The sequence below is a fragment of the Pygocentrus nattereri genome, chromosome 30 (assembly GCF_015220715.1).
Source record: "Pygocentrus nattereri isolate fPygNat1 chromosome 30, fPygNat1.pri, whole genome shotgun sequence".
Taxonomy (NCBI): Eukaryota; Metazoa; Chordata; class Actinopteri; order Characiformes; family Serrasalmidae; genus Pygocentrus; species Pygocentrus nattereri.
Window position 1 is genome coordinate 417,009 of NC_051240.1, and position 27,496 is coordinate 444,504.

Genomic DNA, 27,496 nt, shown 5'->3' on the forward strand with positions numbered 1-27,496 from the left:
ATAACATCTGGTATCTTAAATTTCAAAAGCATAGCTTTGAATGGAGCCCCGCAGGAGACATCCTCTATAAATAAAAATAATGCGTGGCCATGACTTAGTAGGGCATGGGAACGAGATAATTAAGTCGTGGCCACAACTTAGTAAAGCATGGTAGATAATTAAGTCATGGCCTTAATAAGGCATGGCCACGCACTATTTTTTATTTATACAGGATGTCATCAGCAGGGCTACATAGGACTTTGTTTAGAGTCTATTAAAATATTCTTAAAAAGTGCAGTTTTTTCTCGTATCTCTTTCACTGATTCTTTCCAGCAGATCACCGGTCACAGCACAGATGATGGAAAGCAAAGTGCTTATACAATCACAAGCCAATTTATTAGGTTCAGTTGCTTGTTAACACAAATAGCTAATCAGCCAATCACACGGCCGCAGCTCACTGCATTCAGGCCTGTAGAGGTGGTCAAGACAACCTGCTGAAGTGCAGACCGAGCATCAGAACGGGGAAGAAAGGGGATTTAAGGGGCTTTGAACGTGGCGTGGTTGTTGGTGCCAGACGGGCTGGTCTGAGTATTTCAGAAACTGCTGATCTGCTGGGATTTTCACACACAACCATCTCTAGGGTTCACAGAGAACGGTCCGAAAAAGAGGAAATATCCAGTGAGCGGTCAGTTGTGTGGACGAAAATGCCTTGTTGATGTGAGAGGTCAGAGGAGAATGGGCAGACTGGTTCCAGATGATAGAAAGACAACAGGAACTCAAATAACCAACCAGAATCTCTGAGGAACGTTTCCAACACCTTGTTGAAAGTCTGACACGAAGAATTAAGACAGTTCTGAAGGCAAAAGGGGTCCAACCTTTTACTAGCAAGGTGTACCTAATAAAGTGGCCGGTGAGTGTAGATCTCAGTGACTATGGTCCTCTCCTGCTTAAGCAGCCCACTTCTTGAGTCCTTCTTTAGCTACACTCCAGGCCAGTAGGTGGCGGAAACATCACCTTTTAGTTGAATTTCAGTCGGCTCAACACAAAGAAGAACACATTTGACATATACATATGTGTTTTTGGTCCTTTTCTTCCATATTTGTATTTAGTTGTAATTGCTTCTTTATTCGTCAGCGTGGATTGAAGCAATTTTGTCGAGTTTGTGGATCTGACGGTAAGCTCATTTTCTCGGTTTATGGTAACATTAAAGAAATCATTGCACTTTTGGTGTAGGGAACTTCAGCCTCAGTAAAAGGCGTCCGGCATGACCACATGCACTGGATTACCTGGAATTTCATCCGTGTTTTGCTCATTTAAGTAGTGGGAAGCTCGAGTAACAGCCGCAGAGCCGCACAGTCAGACCGGCATCCCTAAACCCGCCTTCTCGGTTGTGGATATGCTGTGACACAGTGGCCGAGAGGCTTAGCTTAGTAGCTAACGCTAACGTTACCGTATATAGCGTTTTATTACAGGGAGGGCACGGAAAACCTTAAAACAGCATAACGGTTACATTTTGACAACCATGCTTTGATGGCCCACGGTTCCCGCAACGTTCAAATGTGATTCCCCTAAAAGTTGTGAGAACGTAACATGACAACATTTCAGAAAGTTGCGACAACCATCCATAATCCTAAATCCCATTATTTGCACGAAACTCCACGAAGTCTTGCTAAGTTGCCAAACAGATCGTCATTATGCAGCACGGCGAGGTTACTTTATAATGAGGTTGCCTTGGTCAACGTAAACAGCGCCAACTTCCGAAGACTTTGTAGAAGCGTTTAAGAGGAGACGGCGCTCTGAAAATGTGTGTTTGCTGAGTATGGCTTAGTCCCAAATGGCAAAATGGCTCACTCCCTACACGGTGAGTCATGATTTCTTAGTTCGCGCTCCCATTGTCTTTAGTCGTGCCCACGTTTTCATACTGATATAACACACGTTGTTGTTGTTGTTGTTGTTGTTTATCCTGCACAAACAAAATGTGTAGAAGATACAGGCCTGTATTAGATTGGCGTGGTCATGGACAGAGATGGTCATCAGGTCTGATTTTGATTTGATTTGACTTTCATTTAATTAAACAAATTAAACGCACACGGCATCATTGATGTGGCTCACATTAGTAATTTTAGCCAGTTTTCATGGTTTATTTGCAGTTTATTATATATAGTCATGTCATACTCTTCTTTATAACAAATATAAAAAATGAACATAATGCATAATGTTCATTGAAACTTTGGCACGCATTTATGTATTATTCTGTCCTTGTCATTTTTAAAAAACATTTATTTTATATATATATATATATATATATATATATATATATGTGTGTATGTATGTATGTATGTATGTATATGTGTATATATATATATATATATATATATATATATATATATATATATATATATATATATATATATATATAGAGAGAGAGAGACCTCATGTTGTAAAACGTACTTAGAAATATTTTCACCTGTATAGACTTAGACTTACTTTGGGAAACACTAGTAATTTTTTAAGAAGGATTTTAATAGACCAATAAATCTATTAAATTCTCTTGCCATTTGACTTCATGTCACATGACATTTTTCTTTGCACATGATTAAAAAACAAACAAGCAAACAACTTGGGTTCAGTTAAAAAGGTATCATGCACACTATTAAAGGAAATAAGAATGGATTAAGAAATTGTGACCACATTAAAAAAAATGCAAAACAGTACAGAAAAGGAAATCTAGACCAAAAATAAAACGTGTGTGTGAACTGCAGAACTTTCACATGAATGAACTTTTTTTCCCCTTCATCTCTTCTGGGTTTTCATACTTAACAGCAGCCTGAAGCACTGAAATATTCTTGAGTACTAAAAAGAACCAGAAATGTGCACCATATATTTCCTATACTCGTATGAGTGTGGCTACAGTTCCTAAACAGAGAAGCAGGGAGCTGAAAGTGCAGGTCTGAAAGTGTGAAGGCTAAATTTGAATATGAATTTGCTTATGTCACTACATAGATAAAATGTTGTTAACTTGTTAGCAGTTTAGTAGACTGAATTGTTATGATTGGACTAATTATGTCCAAACTTTTGAGCTTCAGGCTTGTTTTATATATTGTCTGTTAGTGATTTGTATGCAATGTTTGTGTTTTAACAGTGCCAGGATGAAGCAAATGGCTGTACTCATCAGACAAGCTTTGTCAGCTTCTAGGCGTGATATCCCAAATATGGCTGCTGTTTGTCCGTCCACTGCGTGGGCCCATACGCCTCCATATGCTCACCATGCACGGTACCTGGCTGTTAAACAGGTGAAACTGTACACCTCATACAAAATGCAGCAGCACAAATCCTAACAAAAAAGAGAAATCGTATCGCTCCCATTTTGAAAGAACTGCGCTGGTTACCTGTATCTTTCAGGATAGATTTTAAAGTTCTGAGACTATTTTTTTAATGCTCTGAATGACCAAGTACCTGTTTACCTCACACAATGTCTTTGTTTCAGCACGTGATCTCAATTATATTGTTATGATTTATATTATTCTTCTTTTTATAGAAGTTTTGTAATGCAAAACAATTTTTTTTCCTTTTTCTTTTTTTTTTTCTTCTTCTTAACTATTTAACTTCTTATTAATACTTTGCCTGAGAGTCACCAAACTACATGTCCTCACTCAGGGCAGGACCCCGCTCAGTAATCTGCAGCTATACTGAGCCGCACACCTCTACGTGTTCTTCATCCCATGTTCCTCCCATGGTCCCATTAATTTTCGCCCTCACCCAAGCCTCATTATTTCCTTTGCCCAACAGCCAGCAGTACTCACTAAGGGTTGAACCCCAAGCTCTAACCCACAGCCACACTGCCCCACAGTCCTCTGTTGGTCATTTTTTCATCCCTTGTTCATCACTCTCATTCATTTTCAACAACATGTAGCTAATAATAATAATAGTAATAGTAGTAATAATAATAATAATAATAATAATAATAATAATAATAATAGTAGTAATAATAGTACATACTTATCTAGCTCTTTTCAGGAACTCAAAGACACTCACTGGTTTTCAAAATATAGAACAGTAAAAACAAACATAACATGAAGCACAGTCATAACATTGCAAGCAAAAAAATAGCAGGACTTGGCAAAAGGGCTGATTTAAAATTGAGAGCAGTTATAAGCAAATAGAAAAGAGAGAGGTTTTAAGTTTAGACTTAAAAGTAGAGACACAGTTGGCCTGTTGAATATGTGAGGGAAGAGAGTTCCAGAGTCAGAGAGCCAGCCTAGAGAAAGCATGATTACTGTATCCATGTAGGTTGGAAGGTGGGACAGTAAAACCAGCAGAGGAAGACCTGAGAGTACGAGTTGGTTAGTAGGAAATTGGAAAGAGAGAAAGAAGTTTTAGAGAGAGTTGATTTGGATCCTATAGAATAAGTTCTGTTGTATCACTATTTAACATGAGAAAGCTGTGCTTCATCCAGGTTTTCATTTCTGTTATGCAGTTTTCAAGCTGGTTGAGGGGTGGATTAATAGATTGAGTGCTAATGTAAATCTGTGTGTCATCCGCATAACAGTGAAAGTTCAGCTTGAAACTACATATTATGTGGCAAAGAGGACGCATGTACACAATAAACAAAAGAGGTCCAAGGACTGAGCCCTGAGTGACCACAAACATGAGAAGTATGTCCGCCAAGGGTTTTCTGCCAGTCAGACATGACTTAAACCACTCCAGGACAGTGCCCCTAATGCCCAGATCATGCAGCCTTGTAGGAGGATTGAGTGGCTTACCGTATCAAAGGCTGCACTCAAGTCAAGTAGCAGAAGGATGCTAAGAACACCAATATCTGCAGACTCCAGGAGGTCATTAGTGACCTTTATTAAGGCAGTTTCTGTGCTATGAGAGGGACTAAATCCGGACTGGAATGGTTCAAAGAGGCAGTTAGTTGATAAGTGATACTGGAGTTGGCTAGCCACATAGAGAAGCGAGTTATTGACAAGAATTATGCAATGAGGGACCAGGCCAGAAAGACAAGCTTTAGTTAAGGTTGTTGGAAGGGGTTCAAGAGAGCAAATTGTGGTTTTAGAAGTGGTTATGGTGTATATAATGGAAGAAGAATCAACAGTGTTAAAGGTAGAGGGGTTTGGGGAGAGGGGCTGGCACTTATAGAATGGACAGTCAGAGAGGAAAGTCTGTGAACACTTTCATGGAGTGGATTTCATTGGTATACTAGGGAGGTGACAAAAACATTTTTAACTTTCCAAGGTGCAAGTGCATTAAGAGAGTCTGAAAGTGCAGAAATAAGCATAGTAGCGTGGTCATCAGGAGATAAAGGAGCAAGATCAGTATGAAATGTAACAGTAGAAATGGACTGGATAAGAGTAAGGGGGTCGACAGACATGTGTCTTTTAGAAGAGCGGTAAGGCAGAGTCATAGGAGCCGTAAACAAAATAAGCTTGTGATCAGACAATGGAAACAGTGACGGGTGGAGATTAAGAATAGATACAGAAGAAGAGCAGACTACATCGAGGGTGTGACCTTTTTTTAATGGGTAGGAAAATGTACATGTTGTGCGAGTTGCAAACAGTTGAGGAGCGAGGTAAAATCGTTTTTTCGCAGTAAAATCGCAATTTCGCAGTCTTGAGAGTCTACAAGTGAGGAGAAATTAAGCAAACAAGTGTAAGTAGTTCAGATAGTTCAGCAAAGAAAGGAGCAATAGGCTTTGGAGGGCGGTAGAGTAATACTGCAATTATGGAATTGGGAAATTTCAAAGCAAGATATTCAAAAGAGGTTACAGCTGTAAGGCAATAATTTAACTGTTAAAAATTACAGCCAGACCTCCTCCTCGCCCAGAGGAACGGGGTTTACAAATGTATTTGAAATTAGTGGGAGATGCCTGGTTTAAAGTGAAAAAGTCACCAGCTTGTTGCCAGGTTTCGGTTAGGAAGAGCATGTCAGTCATATTATCAACTATATTATATATTAACAACTACGAGATGAAGTCCAGAATGAACATATATTAGTGCCTTCCGAGTAGTGGAGGGATCTATTATGATACTGTCTTGAGCCCTAGTGGACATAACGACATCGGGACAATATACCTGCTTTACAGGCAGATACAGCAGCCGCTTTAGAAAGGCCTTTGGAATTATTGAACCTATGTAGCTCTGAAGGTGTATAACACACAAATCTTGGACTAACCAGAAACAAACGCAGAGAATATAAACAGCTAATGGCCAATAACTGCAATACCATGGAGGTTAGCAACTGCATTATTGCAGTGAATACCGCCGATATCAGCTCAAGAGCAGAATAGCGCAGCGGCGGCGATGCTGTTGCAGCCAGCCGAGGAGCAGAGTAGCATAGCGGCAGTGAAGTTGGAACTCCATTTAAAGTGCCACTGAATTCCAGGTGGAATTGCATGTAATGTAGCAGTGATCTTATGGTGGAACTGCTATTAACATAGCAGCATTTAAGGTAGCTCTAAAATTTAATCGGCACTGAATTTTAGGTGGAATTGCACGTAAGGTAGCCCTTTATATAAGATGGAATTGCATTTAAGGTGGCACTTACTCCTTTTAAAGTGGTACAGAATTTAAGGTAGAATTCCATTTACTGCTAAACATGCACTAAACATACACTTTGAAAATACTTTTAAAAGACTAAGGTCTGCCACCCCTTGCATAAGTTTTTAGTCACAGACTGTGATTTTGCAAAGACTAGGAATCTTGCAGTGTCACTATTTGCAAGACTGCAAATAGATTTTTCAGATTATTCCCCATCATGCACCTGGTGGAAATTTACAAGCAGATAAACATTATTTGTTCCACTTTATAGTGGTACAGATAGGAAGATACACAGGCTGGGCCTGTAAAGATATGGGGCTCAGCCCAGTTCACTGTAGAATACTGAATATACTGATTTTTTTTTTTTTTTTTTAAATTAACTTTTAAAATCAATCAGTCAACCTTTATTTTGACTCGGAAGTACATTGAGGGTAACCCTCATTTTCAATGTAGCCGAGCATTTACAAAAATGGTAATTTGAGAGCACTGGAGGGAGCAAATTTATAAATAACATCGCCATAGTCCAGCACTGATAGTAAAGTTGCTTCAACTAGTCTTTTTCTGGCGTGCGTAGGGAAACAGGACTTATATCTATAAAAATAACCCAGCTTCTGTCGGCATTTACTGACTAGTTTATTTATGTGTGGTTTAAAACTGAGTTCATCGTCCAGCCATATGCCAAGGTATATATATTCAGTGACTCTCTCAATAGTGGATCCTGCCAGGGTAGTAATATTTACAGTACTAAAATCAGTATTAAAAGATCTGGAAAACAGCATGAACTTAGTTTTCATGGCATTTAAAACTAATTTGTGCTTATATAGCGGCACCTGCAGAGCATTAAATGAGCTCTGTAATTTTCTTGTTGCAGAATGAATAGAATCAGCTGAGCAATATAAAATCGTGTCATCTCCGTAAAGGTGAATTTTGCAGTTTGAGGTAGAAGCAGAGGCAGCAATATCATTTATGCATATATTAAATAAAACTGGACCCAAAATTGAACCTTGTGGTACACCTTTGGATACAGATATCAAATCTGATTTATAATTATTCAAGGCCATGCATTGATTTCTGTCAGTGAGGTAGTTTTGGGTCCAGTCCAGCACAGTTACATCAAAGCCAATCTTTTCTAAGTTCCGTAAAAGAAGAGTGTGATCAACTGTGTCGAATGCTTTTGTTAAGTCAATATAAACAGCTGCACAATGTTTCCTCTTGTCTATGTCTGAATAAAGATTGTTTAAAACCAGTGTCGTAGCAGAGATAGTGCTGTGACCTTCTCTGAAACCAGACTGATATTTAGATAAAACAGAATTTTCATGAAGAAATGCTTTCAGTTGCTGGTTCACTAGAGATTCTAACATTTTTGCTAAACACGACAGTTTTGAGATTGGCCTATAATTATTCAGATCTGTTGTCTCACCACCTTTATGCAGAGGAATTACATGAGCTGTTTTCCAGACCCTGGGAATTCTGCAAGATAAAACTGAAAGATTAAAAATGTATAAAATGTATTCTAAAATAATCGGGGCTACGAGACACAATAAAAAGGGGTCCAGCCCGTCTTCTCCAGTGGCTTTTCATGGATTAATTTTAGCCAGGGCATTAGCAACTAAATATGGAGAAAATGGCTGGAGTGAGAAGAGACCATGCGTTTTAGAAACAGTAGAGCTGAGATCAGTTTTATTCAATGGGTTTGTGCTATTTCCATCAAAGATGTGGCCGGCTGCAGCAAAATGTGAGTTAAAAGCTTGACCTATTTCCTTCTGGGCAGAAATCAGCTGATCGTCAACTAAAACGCTTTTCCAGAGGTTTTGAGGGTTTCTAGTGCTGGTGATTAAGCTGAGGTAATATTCTGATTTAGCTTTTCTAACAGCAGAAGTACATTTATTTCTCAGCTGTCTAAAGGTAAGCCAGTGGTCTCTCTCCCCTGAGCGTCTAGCAGTTGACCAAGCTTTATTTCTGGCCTTAAACAATGAGGAAACTTCACCCGTAAACCAGGGACTTGATCTGTCTCTGATTCTTGACTTTTTGAATGGGGCATGTTTGTTTACCACTGTTAGGAAAGTTTTACTGAAGTGGTTTAGTGCCCCATCAACATCTGAGATTTGTAGTGTAAGGTGGATTTCACTCATTGCTAAGTCAGAAAGGAAAGCTTGCTCATTAAAATGATTAAAATTTCTTCTAACCACCAACCGAGAGCCTGTTTTGTTTGTACAACTGTTTCTAATACATCTGATGGGACATTGATCACTTATGCAAAGTTCAAAAACTCCTGAGGCAGTAATTTTGTCAGCTTTATTGGACAGTATTAGATCTATGTAGTAGTGTGGTTGGTTAGTGTAGTGGGTAACACCTCTGCCTTCTACACTGTAGACTTGGGTTCAATCCCCACCTGTGCAAACACCCTACATTATACCAATAAGAGTCCTTGGGCAAGACTCCTAACACCACCTTGGCCTACCTGTGTAAAATGATCAAATTGTAAGTCGCTCTGGATAAGAGCGACAGCCAAATGCCAGAAATGTAAATGTAAATCTATCAGGGTTGACTTGGTGGGTTCTTTCAGATTTGGGCGAGTTGGTTCATTGATTAACTGTGTTAGGTTAAGATTGCCACATATTTCCTTTTAGTGATCGGATGCATTAGAAAGCCAGTTGAGGTTAAAATCACCAAGGACCAGCAATTCAGAAGCACTAAATTTGGATAAACGATCCGCTGATTCCTCGACTGCAGAGTGTGGGGCAGAGGGAGGCCTGTATATCCCAATTAAAACAAAAGAGTTATTTTTCCCGAGTGAAACCTGGAGGGCTAAGAACTCATAACATTTTTCTTTAAATACTTCACATAAAACATTAGCTTGTAAATTTACTCTGGTATAAATAGCTACTCCCCCTCCCCTTGAAACTCTGTCTTTTCTATGGAGGATAAAATTATTTAAAGCTACAACTTCATCATTGGTACGATGTCTAAGCCAGGTCTCTGTTAAAACGATTATATCAGGATCAGACTGTGCAGCCAGGATTTTAAGATGATCCATTCTATCTTTTTGTAGTAGGCTTCTAATATTCAGATGGATTATATCTAAACCTTTTCTTTTCTTAAAACTCTCAAGACTACTCATTGGGTTATCAGTGCAGTTTTCTTGGGGGTTTATGGTAATTTGATATGGCTTAATGCGGATTATCACGATTAATAAAAACATTAAAATTATGAGGATTATTGGCATTTCTTGTAAAAATGCTGGTCCTAGGTCTTCTACTACTAATGAATACTGTCAATGCTGACATTGTTGTGTTAATTTAAATTACCCAGATAATGCTGTGATGTAGCACACATACATGTAGCTGCATAGAGCGTATAAGCGTACAACTGCTTACTTAACTACTGCCATTATTCCTCTACTCTACACCTTATGTCCATGTCAGCTTTATTTCTGATATTTATTTCCTATTTTGCTCAAATTACTTCTGTTATCTCAGTGAATCCCAATTATCATTCGTTCTCTAATTGGAGTGATCCATATGATTGAGTTCAGTTACCTCACCAGTCAAGTTTATTTCAAGGGTAATGCCTCTATATAAAATGCCTGTTGAAATAGTTATCATTTTATCTGGTGCAAATACTTTGCTATAGTGATTTAGCTAGATGGATCTGCCATCATAATACCATTATGCCTAAGTCTGAAAGCCTTAATTTGTAAGTTAACTCACAAACCCATGAATTTTGCTTTGTGGTATCTGAAAGGTCTCAGAGAAAGATTAATCCAGACCATGATTGAGAAATAGGGATGTAACCCATATTTTTAACGAGTTGAATGATAATAAAATCTGTTGTTTTGTGGTCTAGGGAAGAGGGCATAACAATAGTCAGAAGACAAGTGTGAAACCATTGAAAGTGGAGAAACAAGAGAAGCAGGAAGTGGAGATCAAACAGTCTATGTCTGTGTCTGAACTTGCTCAGGCAATGAATAAAGATATAGGTCAGTGGAGATGGTTCAACTGTGTTAAATTTTTTATGATTATTTCAGAATTTTGTAAACGCAAGACTCACATTTGCCAACAAGCAAATCAATACATATTCTATCATGTTTAGAAATTTTAGATCATTTTTTTAACATTGTAACACCTCTGCAGATCATGTATATGAAGCCCTACTCAACACGTCTGTAGACCTAGAACATCTGGAGCCAAACACTATGTTGGGTGAGAAGTGGATAAAGGAAGCAATAAAGAGATGTGGAATGAAATACAAATGGGCCAAGATAGTGGAAACCAAAGTCCGAGAAAATAAGGACATCCAGAGACAGTAAGAAGTTATTGGATTCATAATTCATAAATTGCCTAGTGTGTTCTGTTGTAAAGTGTGTGTGTGTGTGTGTGTGTGTGTGTGTGTGTGTATATAATATGTATGTATGTATGTATGTATGTATGTATGTATGTGTGTGTGTGTGTATGTATGTATGTATGTATGTATGTGTATATATATATATATATATATATATATATATATATATATATATATATATATATATATATATATATATATATATATATATATATATATATATATATATATATATATATATAATGAGCGGCAGTATTTTGAGCATACTGTTTTTCTTGGTAGACCTCCTCCAGATCTTGCTCGTTTAGTGAATCGACCTCCAGTAGTAACCATTATGGGGCATGTGGATCATGGAAAGACCACGCTGCTGGACAGCCTTCGGAAGAGCCAGATTGCTGCACAAGAGGCTGGGGGCATCACACAACACATTGGAGCCTTTCTAGGTTGCAGCCTTGCAAGATTATATGTCTTTGCAGCATTTCTAGTCTAGTCTAGTCCTCAGCAACACACATGTGACATACATCTTTTCTACAGCAAAGAACATTTTTAAGTTACTTTAAGACTTTAACTAAAGCAAGGTTTCAATTTGTTTCTTGTCCAGTCCAGCTGCCCTCTGGTGAGATGATCACATTTCTGGACACCCCTGGACATGCAGCATTTTCTGCCATGCGGGCCCGTGGAGCCCTGATTACAGACATAATCATTTTGGTGGTTGCAGCTGATGATGGAGTGATGAACCAAACCATTGAATCCATACAGCATGCCAAGAAAGCCAAAGGTAAGAAGCACTTCTTAAACTGATTGGCATCAACATGGTGCATTAACTACATAGTATACATTTGGTAGTTCATTCTCATTGGATGGTGTCGTTGAAGAACATTGTTCATTCAAAGTCTGTTAATGCAGTATGTGATCTCAGCCTGTTCTCTTAATAATAATAATTGTGCCAATATATTTTTCTCTAGTTCCGATCATTGTAGCAGTGAATAAATGTGATAAGCCTCAGGCAGACCCCAAGAAGGTGAAACGTGATCTCCTGGCCTACGATGTTGTGTGTGAAGAGTTAGGAGGAGATGTTCAGGCTATCCATATATCTGCTTTACAGGTGTGTGTGTGTGTGTGTGTGTGTGCGTGTGTGTGTGTGTGTGTGTCTTTACAATAGCCAAATAGAATCATATAGTGAAGTGAGCATTATATATCTATAGGGAGAGAATCTTTTGGAGCTGGCTGAAGCCATAATAGCACTTGCCGAGGTGTTGGAGCTGAAGGCTGACCCCTTAGGCCTCACAGAAGGCACCGTCATAGAAAGCCGTACAGACAAGGGCAAAGGGTATGTATCCAAATGTTCTTAAATGTATCAGCTGTATTAGCAATTCTGATTCTTCAAAGTAAACTGGTCAAAATAGTTTTTACTTGTAGGCATAGTACATTAAGAGCTTATGAAATATTAACATTAAACCATAAACATTACATTTCTTTTTTTTTTTTTTTTTTTTTTTTTTTTAATTAGTCTTTTTTTTAAAAAAAGTGTTGAAGTGTTTCCATGAAAACAAACAAAAGGTACAAGCCGTATTCTATACAATCTTCATGAATAAGCAACAAAGTGAATCCACTTTAAAATAAAAGTAACCAATAGCATTATAAAAATAAATGAAAATTATGTATTAGACAGATCATTATACACATATACATACATAAATAAAAAATATATATAAAAAAAAATTCTCACTGTATTAGTAGATCTCTAACGGGGCCCCATCTCTTAGTAAATACATCTTTTTGAATTCTTAATAAGTATGTTATTTGTTCCATTTGGTAGACATCCCATACCTTTTGGATCCATAAATTATATGTGGTAGGGTCTGGATTCATTCATTTAATTGTAATACATTTAAGAGCTACTGTTAACAATATTCCTAGATGGTATTTCTTAGATCTTCCCTCTAGATTATCTGGTATTACTCCCAGTATTGCTACTCTAGGATCTTGTGGAATGTTCTGCTGAAACACTTCCTTGAGAGCATCAAATACTTCCTTCCAGAACATCTGTAACTTAGGGCACAACCAAAATATGTGAATATGGTTTCTAGTTTGTGCTCCATAATTTCTCCAACATGAACTATTATGTGTTAGACCATCTTCGACACTATTTCTGGCGTTCGGAAATATCTGGTAATGACTTTCCATTTGAATTCTCTCCAGATGTTTGAGTTGGTCACTAGACTTGCTTCGGTGCATATTTCATTCCAAGTACTCTGTGTTGTATCCACATTTAATTCTGATTCCCATCTCTGCTTTATATTCAAGGAGTTATTTAGATTCATAGACATAAATATTTGATACAGTTTACAAATTTTTTTTTTCCCCTTCATTCTTCGTTTGTAATTCCATTAAATAATTTTCTATATGTGTAGGTTTTATAAGTTTTTCCCATTCTTTGTGTGTACTAAGAACATTTCTCAGCTGCAAATATCTTTAAAAAAAAAAGTCTGTTCTGGGGAGAGTAAATTCATTTTCCAGCTGTTTGAATGTCTTAAGGTTACCCCCATCCAACACCTGATACAGTTTGGTTAGACCATACTCTGACCATCTTTTAAACCCTGTATCCAAACTGTTGGGTATAAAGGTTTTCATATGTCTAATACTTGTCAATACTGAGATTGTCTTGGGTAGCCCGAATACTGATTGTATTTATTTCCGTATCTTTAGGCTAACTGCAGTCCATTGGCCCAATTCTTTTATAGGGGCATCCGTGAATGGCAAAACATGAAGGGGCTCTGGACACATACTTTTTCGATATTAAGCCAACGTGCACATATATTATTCTGAATCCATCTTAGTAAGGGCTTCATCATAAGCCCTCCATTTGATTTGGTTAGCTGCAATGAAACATTAAATTTCTGATAGTGAATACTTATAATACATTTTTATTCATTTTCATTTTAGTTTTTTAAAATGCTCAGAGTGCTTAACAAGAGAATATAAGTATAACTTTTTGGAAAGATAAAAACACTGATATAAATGAAAGTTGCAGCATAATTACAAACAGTACAGAATTAGCCACAACATTCCAAGACTATGCTAGCCTAAAATTCATTTCAGAACATCTGTCAAGCCTGCATCCCTAAAAATATTCTTTGGAATTCCTGATTTTAGCAGTTAGATAAGAATTGCTTTCTGGAAACGGAGCTGTAAGCCAGTGTATAGCATTCTGAACTAGTTGAAGTTTGTTTAGAGAGACAGCAGGACAATGAGCCAAGTACATGTTACTATAAACTATGACAGCAGTGCATAGGAACATGTTACTGTAGACTACTACAGTGGTCTAATCTGTTAGGTATGAAAGCATTGATTATTTTTTTTAGTGTCTTGTAGGGATAACATACCTTATTTTTCTTTCTCAAGTAGTAAAATGATGTCTTAGAGATATTATTGATTTGAGGCTCAAATGATAATCTGATAATCCATTGTTATATCAGTGCCTTCAACTATAGCTTTTAGTTGCACTGAGAAACCATTATGGTAAAATGTTAGTAGGTCCCAAAAGTAATGCGCAAAGTTCAGCCGGAAGGCGTTCCTGGTGATTCAGACTTTGATATCTTTAACACAGTCTTCCGTTATGTCCAACTCAATCATTAAATTTGGTTAGACTGACATGTAGAACTAAGTATTATCAGCATAAAATTAAAACCCTTTCTTGTTAAGGAAAATTGCAAATTTACACCAAGGTTTGAGCTGAGTTAATGTCTCTTTTTTTGCACTGAGATTGTTTGACCAACTGCCAACAATATGTGAAGTAAAATGATATTGGCTAATTTACTTAGGGTGTTACAAAATATTGCGTAGCAAGCCAATATGCCTGACAGCAGGAATGCCTTGAGTACTTACCTTGTTATACCAGTGATGCAAGCACAATAATGCTGGAAACATTTGGGCACTTTTGCAGACCTGTAACCACAGCGATAATTCAACGGGGTATTCTGAAGAAGGGCTGTATACTGGTGGCAGGGAAGGCCTGGGCTAAAGTGCGCTTGTTATTCGATGTGAACAACCAAGCAGTGGCAGAGGCGGGGCCAGGCACTCCAGTGGAGATTGTTGGTTGGAAAGAGCTACCTTCTGTTGGCGAGGAGATTCTGGAAGTGGAGTCAGAGGTCAGAAAAGATTCTTTGTATTGTTTGGAAATTAACCATTCTACATTTGTCTACATTCAGCTGAGTAAACTTTACCAGGGACTACAGACAAGCACCGTAAAACAAATGAAATGTGAAAGATTGAACATAATCTAAACTGTACTTTATACCCAAACCAAGAAAGCATATACTGTAAGGGTTGACCGATATGTTTTTTTTCAGGACCGATACTGATTATAAGTAGGAACACGGTTCCTATACAACATGAAAATTTAATGAACAAAATATTTAAATTAGGCCTCCAGATAACAAAGTTTGAAAATGAAAAAAGTTGATAATGCATTTAAAAACATACTTTAAATAGATTTTAAAAATTGTAAACAGCTCTGTGACTTAAACATCTTCCTGAAGCATACAAGTTACAGTAATTATATAATGAAGTGCATGGAGTGCCCAGATAGCATAAACATTTGTAAAACCAATACCTTGATACAAATCTAAAAACTTTAAACATGGGATATTTGTAATTAGATAAATAGTTTCCTGGTATCAAGTGCAAACAAATGTAAATATTCTTAAATATGTTTGCAGAGTATTTTTTTTGCCCCTTACCATAAACAGGTTAAGGGAATTAAGCCTTCAGTCTGTTCCCCTATGTTGCTAATGCTATAAAACAAAATGTTGATATTGTCTTAGCGTCACATGTACGAGTCCGCTTGGCAAAAAAAACGCCTGTGTGCTCACGGGATTTTCAGATGTGCCGAGCAGAGCTGCACTTTTTGCACTTTTTATCATCAGCGTGTATAAAATGGTGAAAATAGCAAAAAAAAAAAAATATTTCACATTATTTCCGTCTCTGTCAGACCTAGTGCTGGGTGATAAAATGATAATGATAATTATCGCGATATAACTATCTCAATAGAGCGATAAGACATGTTTGATAAATTTTCAATATAATACACTATTCTCACACTTCCACGTTCAGCGACAGTAACGAAAGTAAACTGAGGATGCTGTGAGGCATTGGAGAGCAAGAAAGTGCTAGCTGTTTTTAGCAGCTGGCTAACTTGACACAGCAGTCTGTCACTCGAACAACACAGTGAACTGATGATACTGTAGATCAAACACAAGACAAAAGCACCACTTTCAGTTTAAACATACCTAAAAAGAAGACTCTGTCTGGTGTTGATAAATCTGTTTATTCTTCTTCTTAAATTCTTCTTAAGACTATTACAAAAACTGCAGTCGTGCTTTTACCAGCTGATAAAAACACACCAGACACTTCCCTACTGTCCCATGACCGATTTGTGAAATGTTCCACTGTTTGGTGAGTGTTTGTTTCGACCATAAAGGATAGTTTAAAATCTCAATCACCCAGGAGCAAAAATCAGTCTTCAAACTTGAAAGAAATAATGATTTGACATTCATTGCAATATTTATCGATATCGAACGATATGATTATTTTTTTTTTAAGAGGTCATCTGCTCAACCCCAGTCTGACGGAATCAGGACCACACGAAGATGTACCTGAACAACCATCCACCTCAAGCACGTCATGCAGAAGTACAACCACATAAAGATTTCAGAACTTCTTGGCTTCAGGAATTTGCATGACTCAGATATGATAACATAAAGCAGAATATACTGCGAATTCTGTTCGAAAGCAAGCCAAGATGTTGCTAGAAATTGGATTGCTTAAAAGGAAAGAATCATTTTAAAAAAGAGAGAGGGAGTCGAATGCATAAAAACATGCACAATTTTATCATCACAAAGAGGAAACTCCCTTAGTTCATGCAGTGACTCGTGCAAGCCAAAAAAACAGCCAAGAAAAAATCCAAAGAGCTTAAAATTAAATTCAGTGACGGCCTACATGATGGCACACAAAGAACTGATCTTTACCTAAGTCATCTCCCAAATCTTGTTAATGAAAAATAGCGAACTGGATGGCTCGAGACTCGGGCACTGTGGAAGGCAGAGATACATAAAGTGGAATTCCACCAATTTTTCAAAATTGCTGTACAGTTCAGTGGTTGAGATACAAGGAGACATTCAAAAATTTAAATGGTTAATTTGCAAAGAACAGACTCTTACAGTTCATTTGCAGAGAAGTTACTGTCTTTACAGTGATGGTGATAGAAAACTGATAGACTGATGTCTACAATGCAAATGTAGCTATTTTATTTACTATTCAAAACCACCAGTAAACCTACATGTGTCTTCTGAGTTTTTGTGTAACATTGATGTTAGAACAGTAGTAAATCTGAAAATTCTTTGGGGACTGTTTAGCCTTGGTATACCCTTCATGTATTGCTCCACCATGAATTGATTTAAAATGCATTTAAACCAAAACTTTATCACAAAGTAACTGTCTAACAATGTCTTGGATATAAGATAGTGTATTAATAACCATTGCACATAATGCCTTTATGGGAGGAAGCTTTTGGAGACCTTTAACTCCTCAGATGTCTGATTCCTATTTTCATCATTGTGAACAATTCTGACTGTAAGTCTGTCACAAAGCGTTTCTTACCAAATCACTCTGCATGAATTTGTTGACGTTAACCATTTAATTATGCAGAAAATTTGAAAATCGGTAGGGTTCCCCTTCAAATCACACAGCTGACCTGTGCTGTGTAGAAAAGCTTTATTTTCCTGTTTTTGGCACTTAAACAGGTGGCCAATAGATTTTTTTTTCTTTTTCTTTTAGGAGCCAGTTCCTCCTTAAGCAAATTTTTTGCCTGGATCCCAGTGTAGTCACAAATATAGTGCCCTCCAAAAGCATTGTTCCACATGCAGTTAACCGGCATAGACGGTACTGCTAAAAACAAAGGCATATCCAATATAAATGTACAGATGCCAGAATGCAACCAATCTCAGAAAAAAAGAGTACACCATTTTGTCCCATGTACATTAAGCTTACTCTACCCAAATAAATGTGGTGTTTCAGGCAGGTTTTGAGCTGCATGCACAAGTCATGATGTTTTGCTCTAAACTAGACCAGACTCTAAAATCTGTTGCCAACAGCAGTCATATCAAGCTGTGGCCACAAAAGTGAATGACTTGAGTGACTGTCCTGAACAACATGGGCATGTTCTTACTTTTCCATCCAGTGTATAGACACACAGGCGGTGGTGATGAAGAGCATTTGGTTTTACATTTTGAGCAATATAGTAATCTGAGAGTATCCCATGCTGATAATTCGTCAACCCATAATATAGTCAGCAGCAAATATGATGTATTTCTACACAAATAATAAATAAGGTGACTATCCTTATGAGGACTTTTATTTGAATTTATAGCAAAGGGCTCGGGAAGTGGTAGAGTGGCGTACATACACGGAGGAGCAGAACAAGCTCAAGGAGGACCAGAGAGTCATTGTGGCTAACCAGATGCAGCACCAAGAGAGCTATAAGAAAGAGAGGGAGAGACTGGCCCATCTCAGTTGGAAGCAGAGAAAAGCTGTGTTATACCGGGCCAACAAGCATCGCATGGCCTGCAGACCCAGCGAGAGAGCCGAGACTGAGGAGCTGAGTCTATCTCTTATTGTCAAGGGTAAATTTCTTCATACAGTTTTATAGAGAATTGTTTTTGTTTTGAGATTTTGAATGTTTATTTACTAGTGTCAGAAAATTCACAATAATTAAAATGAAATTTCTAACCATATCTTGGTAAGTTTAGGTGATGTCGAGGGCTCAGTGGAGGCCATTTTGAACATCCTTGAAAGTTATGATGCAGATGAACAGTGCCAGCTGAACATAGTGCATTTTGGTGTTGGAGACATCTCAGAAAATGACATTAACTTGGCAGAGGCATTCTCAGGTGTGACCTCAACAAATACAACAAATTTTCCTTTTTTTTATTATACACATACACACATATATATATATATATATATATATATATATATATATATATATATATATATATATAAAAGTTGTCTTGAAAATGTTGGTGTAGTAAAGATGTGCTAAAGACGAACTAATGCATCTTTCACTGTTTTCAAAATCATAGATTTTTTTTATCTTTGCCTAATTTGTTTTCTGACTTTTCTTTGTTCTTCTACCATTGACCAGGAACAATATATGGTTTCAATGTTGCAGCTAATAAATCAATTCAAGATATAGCTGCTAAGAAGCAAATACCCTTAAAGATGCATCGTGTCATCTACCATTTAATAGATGACCTGAAAGAAGAACTTGGTAGCAAACTTGCCCCAACCACTGAAGAGAAAATAATAGGTGAGGTGTTGCCCCTTTTGAATCACAAATATAGTGCCCTCCAAAAAAAACTGTGTGTTGTCTTTTGAGTAGGTAACAATCCCCTTGCTCTCAAACTTGCCACTCTCGGTTTCCTGTGTAAAGGGCAAAGTTGCTGTTGCACAAGGCTTTTTAAACAGCAGGTAACAATAATGGTATTTGTAGTTCATGAAACCTGTCCATCATGAACTGCTATATTCGACCATGTAAATTGAAAATAAATAAAAGAAAAACAAATTCAATTAATATGTGTTTGTATAGCACATTTTACAGCGCTCCAAAACTCATTTGTGTTGAGCGGTTGTCACCTGTTGTCTGAAAAGCTCTAAACAATTTTGTGATTACCTCATTTCTTTTTCCTCATCTCACTTTAAGTATTTTTGTCCCTTTAGGTGAAATTCACATTTTTTTCTGATGTGATTCCAATTTAGTTTCTTCTTCTTCTTCTTCTTCTTCTTCTTCTTGTTCTTCTTCTAACACACAATTATTACTGTTATTGAAGCCAAAAATGTTTTACACATATAGCATACATTTTCAAAAATGTAGCTGAACATATACTGTCATCCATTATTTGACATGAAGATAACACAGCTATGATATTTCTAGTGACAGTCCTGTTTGTTCCTCTTAACCATCAGATGGTTTATACAAGCACAGCGCTCACTCCTCATGCTTCTCACAGGGCTTTAGAAAGGAGCACACAGGTGAGGTTTTCTAGGTCAACAGACGCACAGGTGTCACAGGGAGGTAAGACTTTGTAGTGCAATAGGAGGGTGTGTGGCACATGTAGGTGGTTCAGCTGGGCAAATAAACACTCATAGTTCTGTTGGAGTGATTGGCCATGATATACTTCATGGCCAAAAGTACGTGGAGGCCAGACAGTCACACCCATATGAGTTGGACTTCCTATTCTGAAAGAATGGTCTTTGAATTGCTCACAAACCAACCCCCCACCAGACCCTTAGTAGGTTTTTGTGCAGACCATTGGAGTTTTTATGCACAAAACTCATCAAACCATGCAATAGTATAAAATGTCTTTGTATGCAGTAGCTTTAATATTACCCTTCACTGGAATTAAGGGGTCTAGCTCAAACCCTAAAAACAGCTATTATCCCTCCTCCACCAAACTTTACTGTTGGCACCATGAATTCTGTTAGGTCTCCTCATGTGCGCCAATGGAGCTGCAGTCAATTGCGTTTTCCTTTGCATTTAATGCTGAAGATTTAATCTTCATTGCTGGGCAGAAAAGATATTACCCTTAATAATTGTGTGGCCAGCCTTGGTTTAAGGCAAATTTCCACATGCAGTTTTGGAACATACACATAATTGCAATGTTATGAAAATAAATTTAAATGAGAAAAAAGTCTTCCTCAGAAAAAAAGTCTTGTACAAGTTTAACAAGATTTATCACAATCACCTAAAAACTAAAGAATATATAGCCCCGTAAGTCAGATAAGGCCAGGCCAGACAGATTCATTGGTGTCTAATCGCTGTTCTTCACAATAAACTCAAGTTTTTTTAAATTATTTATTTTAAAAGTAATTATTTACCTATGGACTCCACAGATTGTTTTAAGACCAAAAATTAAACAATTGTCTTAAAAGTTCAAAAAGCTAAAAGTTCAAAAACTAGTTCAAAAAGCTACATTTTCAAACATTGATCAATCAAAGAGAAACTTTACACAATTCACTCAGTTGGCAGTTGGAGGGCTTAGCATTGTTATAGCGCGTTATACCAATAATCGAAACTGAATATGAAACTTTGTGGGCTTCCACAGAATCATGTGGGGTATGAGACTGGTAAGTTTCATGAGAATTAAGCAATCTCGATCTGTAGCCATTTATGTGAATTAAGCCAAACCCAGAGGGTTTATTCAAAAATATTCAAATTTATTTGATAATTCTTGACCTCCAGACTCACCTGAACATTTTGAGACCAACAATGTGTTATCTTGAAAAATGTCAGACTAGTAGAAAAACATAGATATCACATATTTTGTCAGTTAAGATGGAAAATATGGGAGTGGAATTAAATACATGCAGTGGAGCATTTATGCTGAATAAAGCAAGGATTACAGGGAAGCAAGAAATTTGGACATCTACACCTACCCTCTAAGTTTGGTCTTTGGAGGACTCACAGTGTCTTCTCCACAAACTTTTTTAGGGCAGAAAAAGAATAATAAGAAGAGAAAAATCCTAGCAAAAGCAATAGGGTTCCATGCACCCAAAGGTGTTTGGATCCCTAATAAACAACTTAATATACAAAAATTATTCAGATTTTCAGTTGACAAATAATAGATTCATATTCTAATCAATTATGAAAATAATTGTTAGTTGCAGGCCAATTATTATTTTAGACCTGCCAACATTTGTGCATTTTGCATAGTAAAATTTACTGCTTTATTCATCGATGCATTTTGAGATCAAAGTGTGCTGATACAATTCGTCATTTGTTTCTCAGCATCCGTACATCCGATCAAGCTGAAACTTTGCATGCTGCATCTGTTGGCCATATTATAAGTGATACTGTAAGGACAATAAAATAATACATAAAATATAAAATTAGTAAAAATAATTACAGTAAAAAGTAGAAAGAATAGTATAGTGCAAAATACAAATGCTTGAGGAAAAAAAAAAGTTGAAAATCTAGGCAAAAAGTGTGAAAGCACTTTCTGTCCAAAGGGATAAAGCCAGGTTATTTTTTATGCTGGCAGTCCAGAAATGAGGGTTTCTACTGAAAATAATAGTTATTCAAAATGAAAAACATCTTTCGGTAAAATGACATTGTAGTGCATATTAATATAATGTAAAACATGTATAGTTCATGAATCCTCAAATCGATATTCGTAAACATGTTTTGAAGTGTTTATGTAATGTGTTATGTAGACACTCTTCAAATAAAGTGTTACCAAAACTCCTTGGTACTGGGGTGGGAATCTCTAGGCATCTCATGGTTAGATTACGATTCAGAGTGCTTCAATAACATTATGAAATTATTTACAAATGCGTCTTTTTCTATACAGGATTTCTTTTTTTCTCACTGTGTGACAGCTTGGAACTGTTAAAGCAAAGTATTTGAAATAGTCTATAATGAATTTACTTTGAATATTTTCTATTGACAAACAAATGCTATTGATGTGGCAAGTGAACTGGAAGGCTGTCATTCACTGCTCTTTGGAACACATGAGATGCAGGCTGCCACTCATCTGTGATAAAATGCAGAGTTATGGTGAAATAAGATCCTGTGGCAATGGGTGTCCACACAAAACGTTACAGCCATACCACCCGTTTTCTTTAGTAATTTATAACTTCAGTTTTGGTCTCATCTAGATAGTCGAGATCACTGTGTCTGTAAAATATCTTCAAGACGGGACGCTGTATCTCGGCTCCAAGGTGTGCCACGTAGCGTGAAATCCTTGGTCCTCAACGATTGAATACGGATGCAAATCCTTAGCAATAGAAGTTGCAAGTTTGTAATTTGCTTCGTCCTTTCCAAGTGGAAACTTCGATGGTCCTCTGGCTGGCAGCAACTACAACAGGGCAGAAAATGATTGGGAATGTAATATGGTTTTCCTCCTCAACTGCTTAGAAGCCAAAGTGCTTCCATACGCTAGCTTAAGGGTTGGCAACCTGTGGCACCATGTCAGAATTAAATTTTTAGGTAAAATTAAAATAATCCTCCTTTGCAGTAAAATAAAGTTCAGTTGATCATTCTAACAATTTTAACAATAAATTATCTTAAATGCTGGAATTAATGTAGCCTATAACTGGTAGTTCATCTAGCTAGTAGCTAACAAAAAGGCAAAGAGAAAGATGAACATGGATAATTTGAGACAAATAGTCATTTATGATCACTCCAGCTGCTTTCCTGATATGTTTAATCTGCAATGAGAAACTGTTAAACAGTTTAAAAAAAACGTGAAGCCGAAGTCCGTTTCTCCCATTGCACCTTAAATGGTACAGCAATTACAGTCAGGCGCCTCAGGCACCATTTAAGATCTAACGGGAAAATAAGAAAGAGAAGCTGGCAAACGAGAAGCTGGTAAATGAGAAGCAACTTAAGCCTCGTAAAAAGTAGAACATTTGGAAACATTTTACAAGACACTGTTCTACTTTTGTGGAAAAGTTTCCGGCTGGTGATGCAAGAAAAGCGGCTACAGCTGAGCTAAAGCTTAAAGCAGAGAAAATTAGCTAAGTCTGTGTTTTTGTTTGTATTATATTTTTAGTCTATACTAGGACATGAGCACATACTGAGACTCATGCACACCCAAGATGGTAAAATGGACTCAAAATGCTGTGGCTACCAAGGTGGTTTGATTTTTGTTGAAAGAATCAAATGACTCTTATTAGCTTTAGGGTAGTGATCCCTGCTCTAGCTTTTAATATAGTGTGCATGCCACAGACTGTCCAGGCACTGCATTTGCACACTTTGCAAAACTCCACCATTTACATCTGCAGATAGATTCTTAGACTACAATAATGTGTGAATCCTTCTCACATCACTACATATGTTCATACAAGATATTGACCTGTGTGCAGGTACATAAGGAGTGTCCACTGTGCTTGAATAGTGCCACTAGCAGAAGAAAACTCAGTTACATTTGGACTAGTGATTTACATTGTAGATATTTGAACTCCTATTCATCTATGTATATAGGAGAGGCTTCAGTTCTGGCCACATTTGACGTAACTATAGGAAAGAAGAAAGTACCTGTGGCTGGCTGCAGGATCCAGAAGGGCCAGCTGGACAAGAAGATGAAATTTCGTCTGACCAGAGGAAAAGAGATTCTCTGGGAAGGTATCTTTCATCCTTTTTCACTTAATCAGCAACTATTGTCCCAATCAAAAATGGTTGAAACAGCATTTCAGGTACTATGTGGTACCCTATAATAAAGTTTCTAGGGTAGGAAACATGATAAAGCCCACAATTTAGTGATTGAATATTTAGGCTAGTTGTAGTCCATCAAGGTCCAAGGGTCTTGTGAAGTACAAAATGCCCAACAGTTATATAGTTTGGAGCTGTTATGCCATGTAAAGCTTGCAGTGATTTGGGTTTTAAGCATTTGTCTGCTGAAAAAAACTAAACCCAAAGATGTCCAGGGATTTAAAAGCTGAGGTAACCCATGTTCTGCTGGAAATAATGAAATCAGAGGCATGATTCTGAGGCAGAGAACTGAAATTGAAACTAACATATAAGAATAGAGAATATAACAGTCATTTGCAGCATTGAGGCCTCTGCACCATATGGGTGATTCCAGCAGGCATACATCATTTCTACATCATAAATCTTAACTAGTTCCCTAGGACCCCATAATCAGTGTCCTCACTATCCCCCATAGAGCTACATTCCAGGGTTTCACTTATAGAAGTTGGAACAGGCCTTTGGGTCAAGGTCTGTCCTGCAATATGTGGTGTGCATACAATGCAGTAGGTGTTATCAAGGCTTAGAATGGACCCAACCACTTAGGCTGATAACAGTGCCTTCTGCTGAGGTTATTCATGACAGCCCATAACCTGGCTGAAGATCATACAGCACACCTTCTTTTAGCTCAGGTTGTTGCCTTCATCTGAGGACACACAGATTCTCCTGTTCCTGCTTGATATAGAATTTCAGCTTCTCAAGTTTTGGTCCTTTTTGTTGTATTTTTAATTTCATAATGCGCCAAATGTTATCAATGGCTGACGGGTCTGGACTGCATGCAGTTGTAATGCATGCAAAATGTGGTTTGGCTTTGTCTTGCTGAAAAAATCAAGGCCTTCCATGAAAAAGATTGCCAAAACATGTATATATCATTTAGCATTAATGGTGCCTTCACAGATGTGCACTAATGCACTGCAATACCATCATGAATACTGGCTTTTAAACTGTGCACTGATAATAAGCTGAGTAATCTCTAGCCCAGAGGGCACAGTGTCCTTGATTTCCACGTACCATGAATGTTGTTTTACAGACCACAGGACATTTTTCCACTTCTCCTCAGTCCATTTTAAATGAGCTCAGGCCCAGAATGTGGCAGCATCTCTAGATGCTGTTTATGTACAGTTTCTTCTTTGCGTTTTAGTTTTACCTTGCATTTATGGATGCAGCAACAAACTGTTTTCACAGACAGTGGCTATCAGAAGTGTTCCTGAGCCCATGCAGTGATTTCCACAGAATCATGTCTGTTTTTAATCCAGTGCCACCTGAGGGCCCAAAGATCATGGCCAGGAAATACTGGTTTTTGGCCTCTTTTAACCAAATCTTTTAATGTTACAATGTACCATAGATGATGAAAAGGAAAAATTATTTTTTATTTTATGTTGAGAAAGCACCTTAACTTGGCATCACAGCTGATCAGGAGTTACAACTAATGACTACTGCAGTTACCCATGATAGACCGAATCGTTTTGCACTAGCTGAAAATAGAGCAAATAGATAAAAAAAGAACTCACACTTGTGAAATCTTTGTACATAAAACATATTCTCCATATGACTCCATGTATCTGCAAACTGCAGTGTGCATGCAATAAAACTGCAATGTTCATACTGTAATAGTTCTGGACAAAAACACATAACTTTACACCTTTAGATATTAAAGAAATTCTTTAGCACATGAAATGCAAATACGCAGGTATGAACTGTTAGGCTTTGTAGACAACAAATTAAACTCTGAGGCAATGAACCTCACTTGTGAAATTTTTCAGTTAAATAAAGAAAGATTGCCTATGCTGTTGTTAGCTGACCAATTGCTAATTGCTTTCACTATGTCAGTACAGTAATGCTAGCCAATTATGTTGTCACTCTCCTCCATACATTTTCCATGTAACGTTGCATGAGTGCCAGCTGAAAAATTAAAAATCAGGATCAAGAGGCAACTGTCATCCAGAGGAAGGACATTGATTTTCATGCAAAAGTGTGACTTTGTTACATCTTGTTAGAATTTTGTAATTAAAACCTTTCAGAGAAATAATGTGAAAACTTCACCCAGAGAAACTAAAATATGTCATCTGTGGATCTTCTGCCAAGTTTTGTAAAATGTAGTTACCATTTCTTGATTATGTGCATGCACCCTAAACTTAAATGGGTGGGTTCACTATTACACAGTAAATAAAATGTTACAAAACAGATTTTGTTTATTAGTAATGTCAAAAAACATTATCTGATGCTACATTTTTATTGCTTATTGTTTCTTAAACAGTTACAAGAATGTTTGTTTCTCCCCCCCAGGTTCTCTGACTGCACTAAAACATCATAAAGATGATGTACAGATTGTGAAGACAGGCATGGAGTGTGGAGTTTCTTTGGATAAAGTTATTGAGTTTAATGTTGGAGACGAAATAATATGTTATGAGGAGATTGAAAAACCACAGAGAATATCTTGGGATCCAGGGTTTTAAAGGACTGTCTGAAAATCAGGGAAATCATCAGACTCAAGGAGACAAGGAGAATTCAACATGGGTACAAACAGACTATTCTGTATTTATTAAGTGAACAACTTTTGTTGAATACTAGGTTCATATATGTGACCGAAGAATATGCTCCTTTGTTTTTATTGATGTTTTGCTTTCATTTCATTTTGGCTCAGTTAATGTGTGGTCATGGAAAGAATGCAGTGATCATGCTTTGCTATAAGGTTTGAATGTTCAGCACACCATCTTGCTTTGTGAACTGAAAAATGTAAGCAATTTTACAGCATTCCAAAGTCACATGATTGTTCCATAGCATACTGAAGTAAACTTTTATTTTACATTTGAATTGTACTCCTTGTATTGCATTTCATACTGGCATGGATAATCTTCCATGTATTACATGAATAATGCATTGTCAGCCAGAGGTGCTTTATTGTGCTCAATGACCCTAGGGTTACAGGGTGCCTCTGTCAATCTTTCAGAATTTTAGTAATCAAAAATATTCCAAAGCTTTCACGTTTTGACTTATGAATATTTTCCCTTAATGTGAATTCAGTACAGACTATAATAATACTGTTTACACTCTGATAAGCTGATTTAGCTGATCAAAATATCCTAATTATTCTTTTAATGAAACATTTTTCGCATAAGACAATTTTTCAGGTTCTTGTTAATTTGTTTTTTTGGTTTTTTTTGGTGCAGCAAAACTTAAATGGGACAATAATTACATTGTAGTGCAGAGGCATCCCTGTAACTGATGCACATATTGAAGGTGGAGCAGTTATTATGGGAAATCGAAAATTCTCTACCATGTGGAAGAAGTGGAATGCAAAAGTCTTGCGAATAAAAGGCAGATTTCA

The 27,496-nt window shown here is 37.2% G+C and overlaps 1 protein-coding gene across 5 annotated transcripts; it reads left to right on the forward strand.

Annotated features, from left to right (window-relative positions):
* Positions 1-872: 872 nt before the first annotated feature.
* mtif2 (mitochondrial translational initiation factor 2) lies at positions 873-27,496 on the forward strand. 5 transcript variants are annotated; one of them, XM_017712879.2, is made up of 14 exons: positions 873-889; positions 3,122-3,272; positions 10,365-10,497; positions 10,652-10,823; positions 11,145-11,305; positions 11,464-11,640; positions 11,828-11,967; positions 12,068-12,192; positions 14,809-15,013; positions 18,292-18,544; positions 18,671-18,811; positions 19,066-19,230; positions 23,905-24,045; positions 26,455-27,496. In XM_017712879.2, the coding sequence occupies exons 2-14, from the start codon at positions 3,129-3,131 to the stop codon at positions 26,622-26,624; spliced, it is 2,127 nt and encodes a 708-aa protein (XP_017568368.1). In that variant the 5' UTR covers positions 873-889; positions 3,122-3,128; the 3' UTR covers positions 26,625-27,496. The 5 variants fall into 5 exon arrangements, with proteins under 5 accessions (XP_017568368.1, XP_017568366.1, XP_037392480.1 ...); XM_017712877.2 differs by lacking the exon at positions 873-889 and adding an exon at positions 991-1,153; XM_017712878.2 differs by lacking the exon at positions 873-889 and adding an exon at positions 1,793-1,840.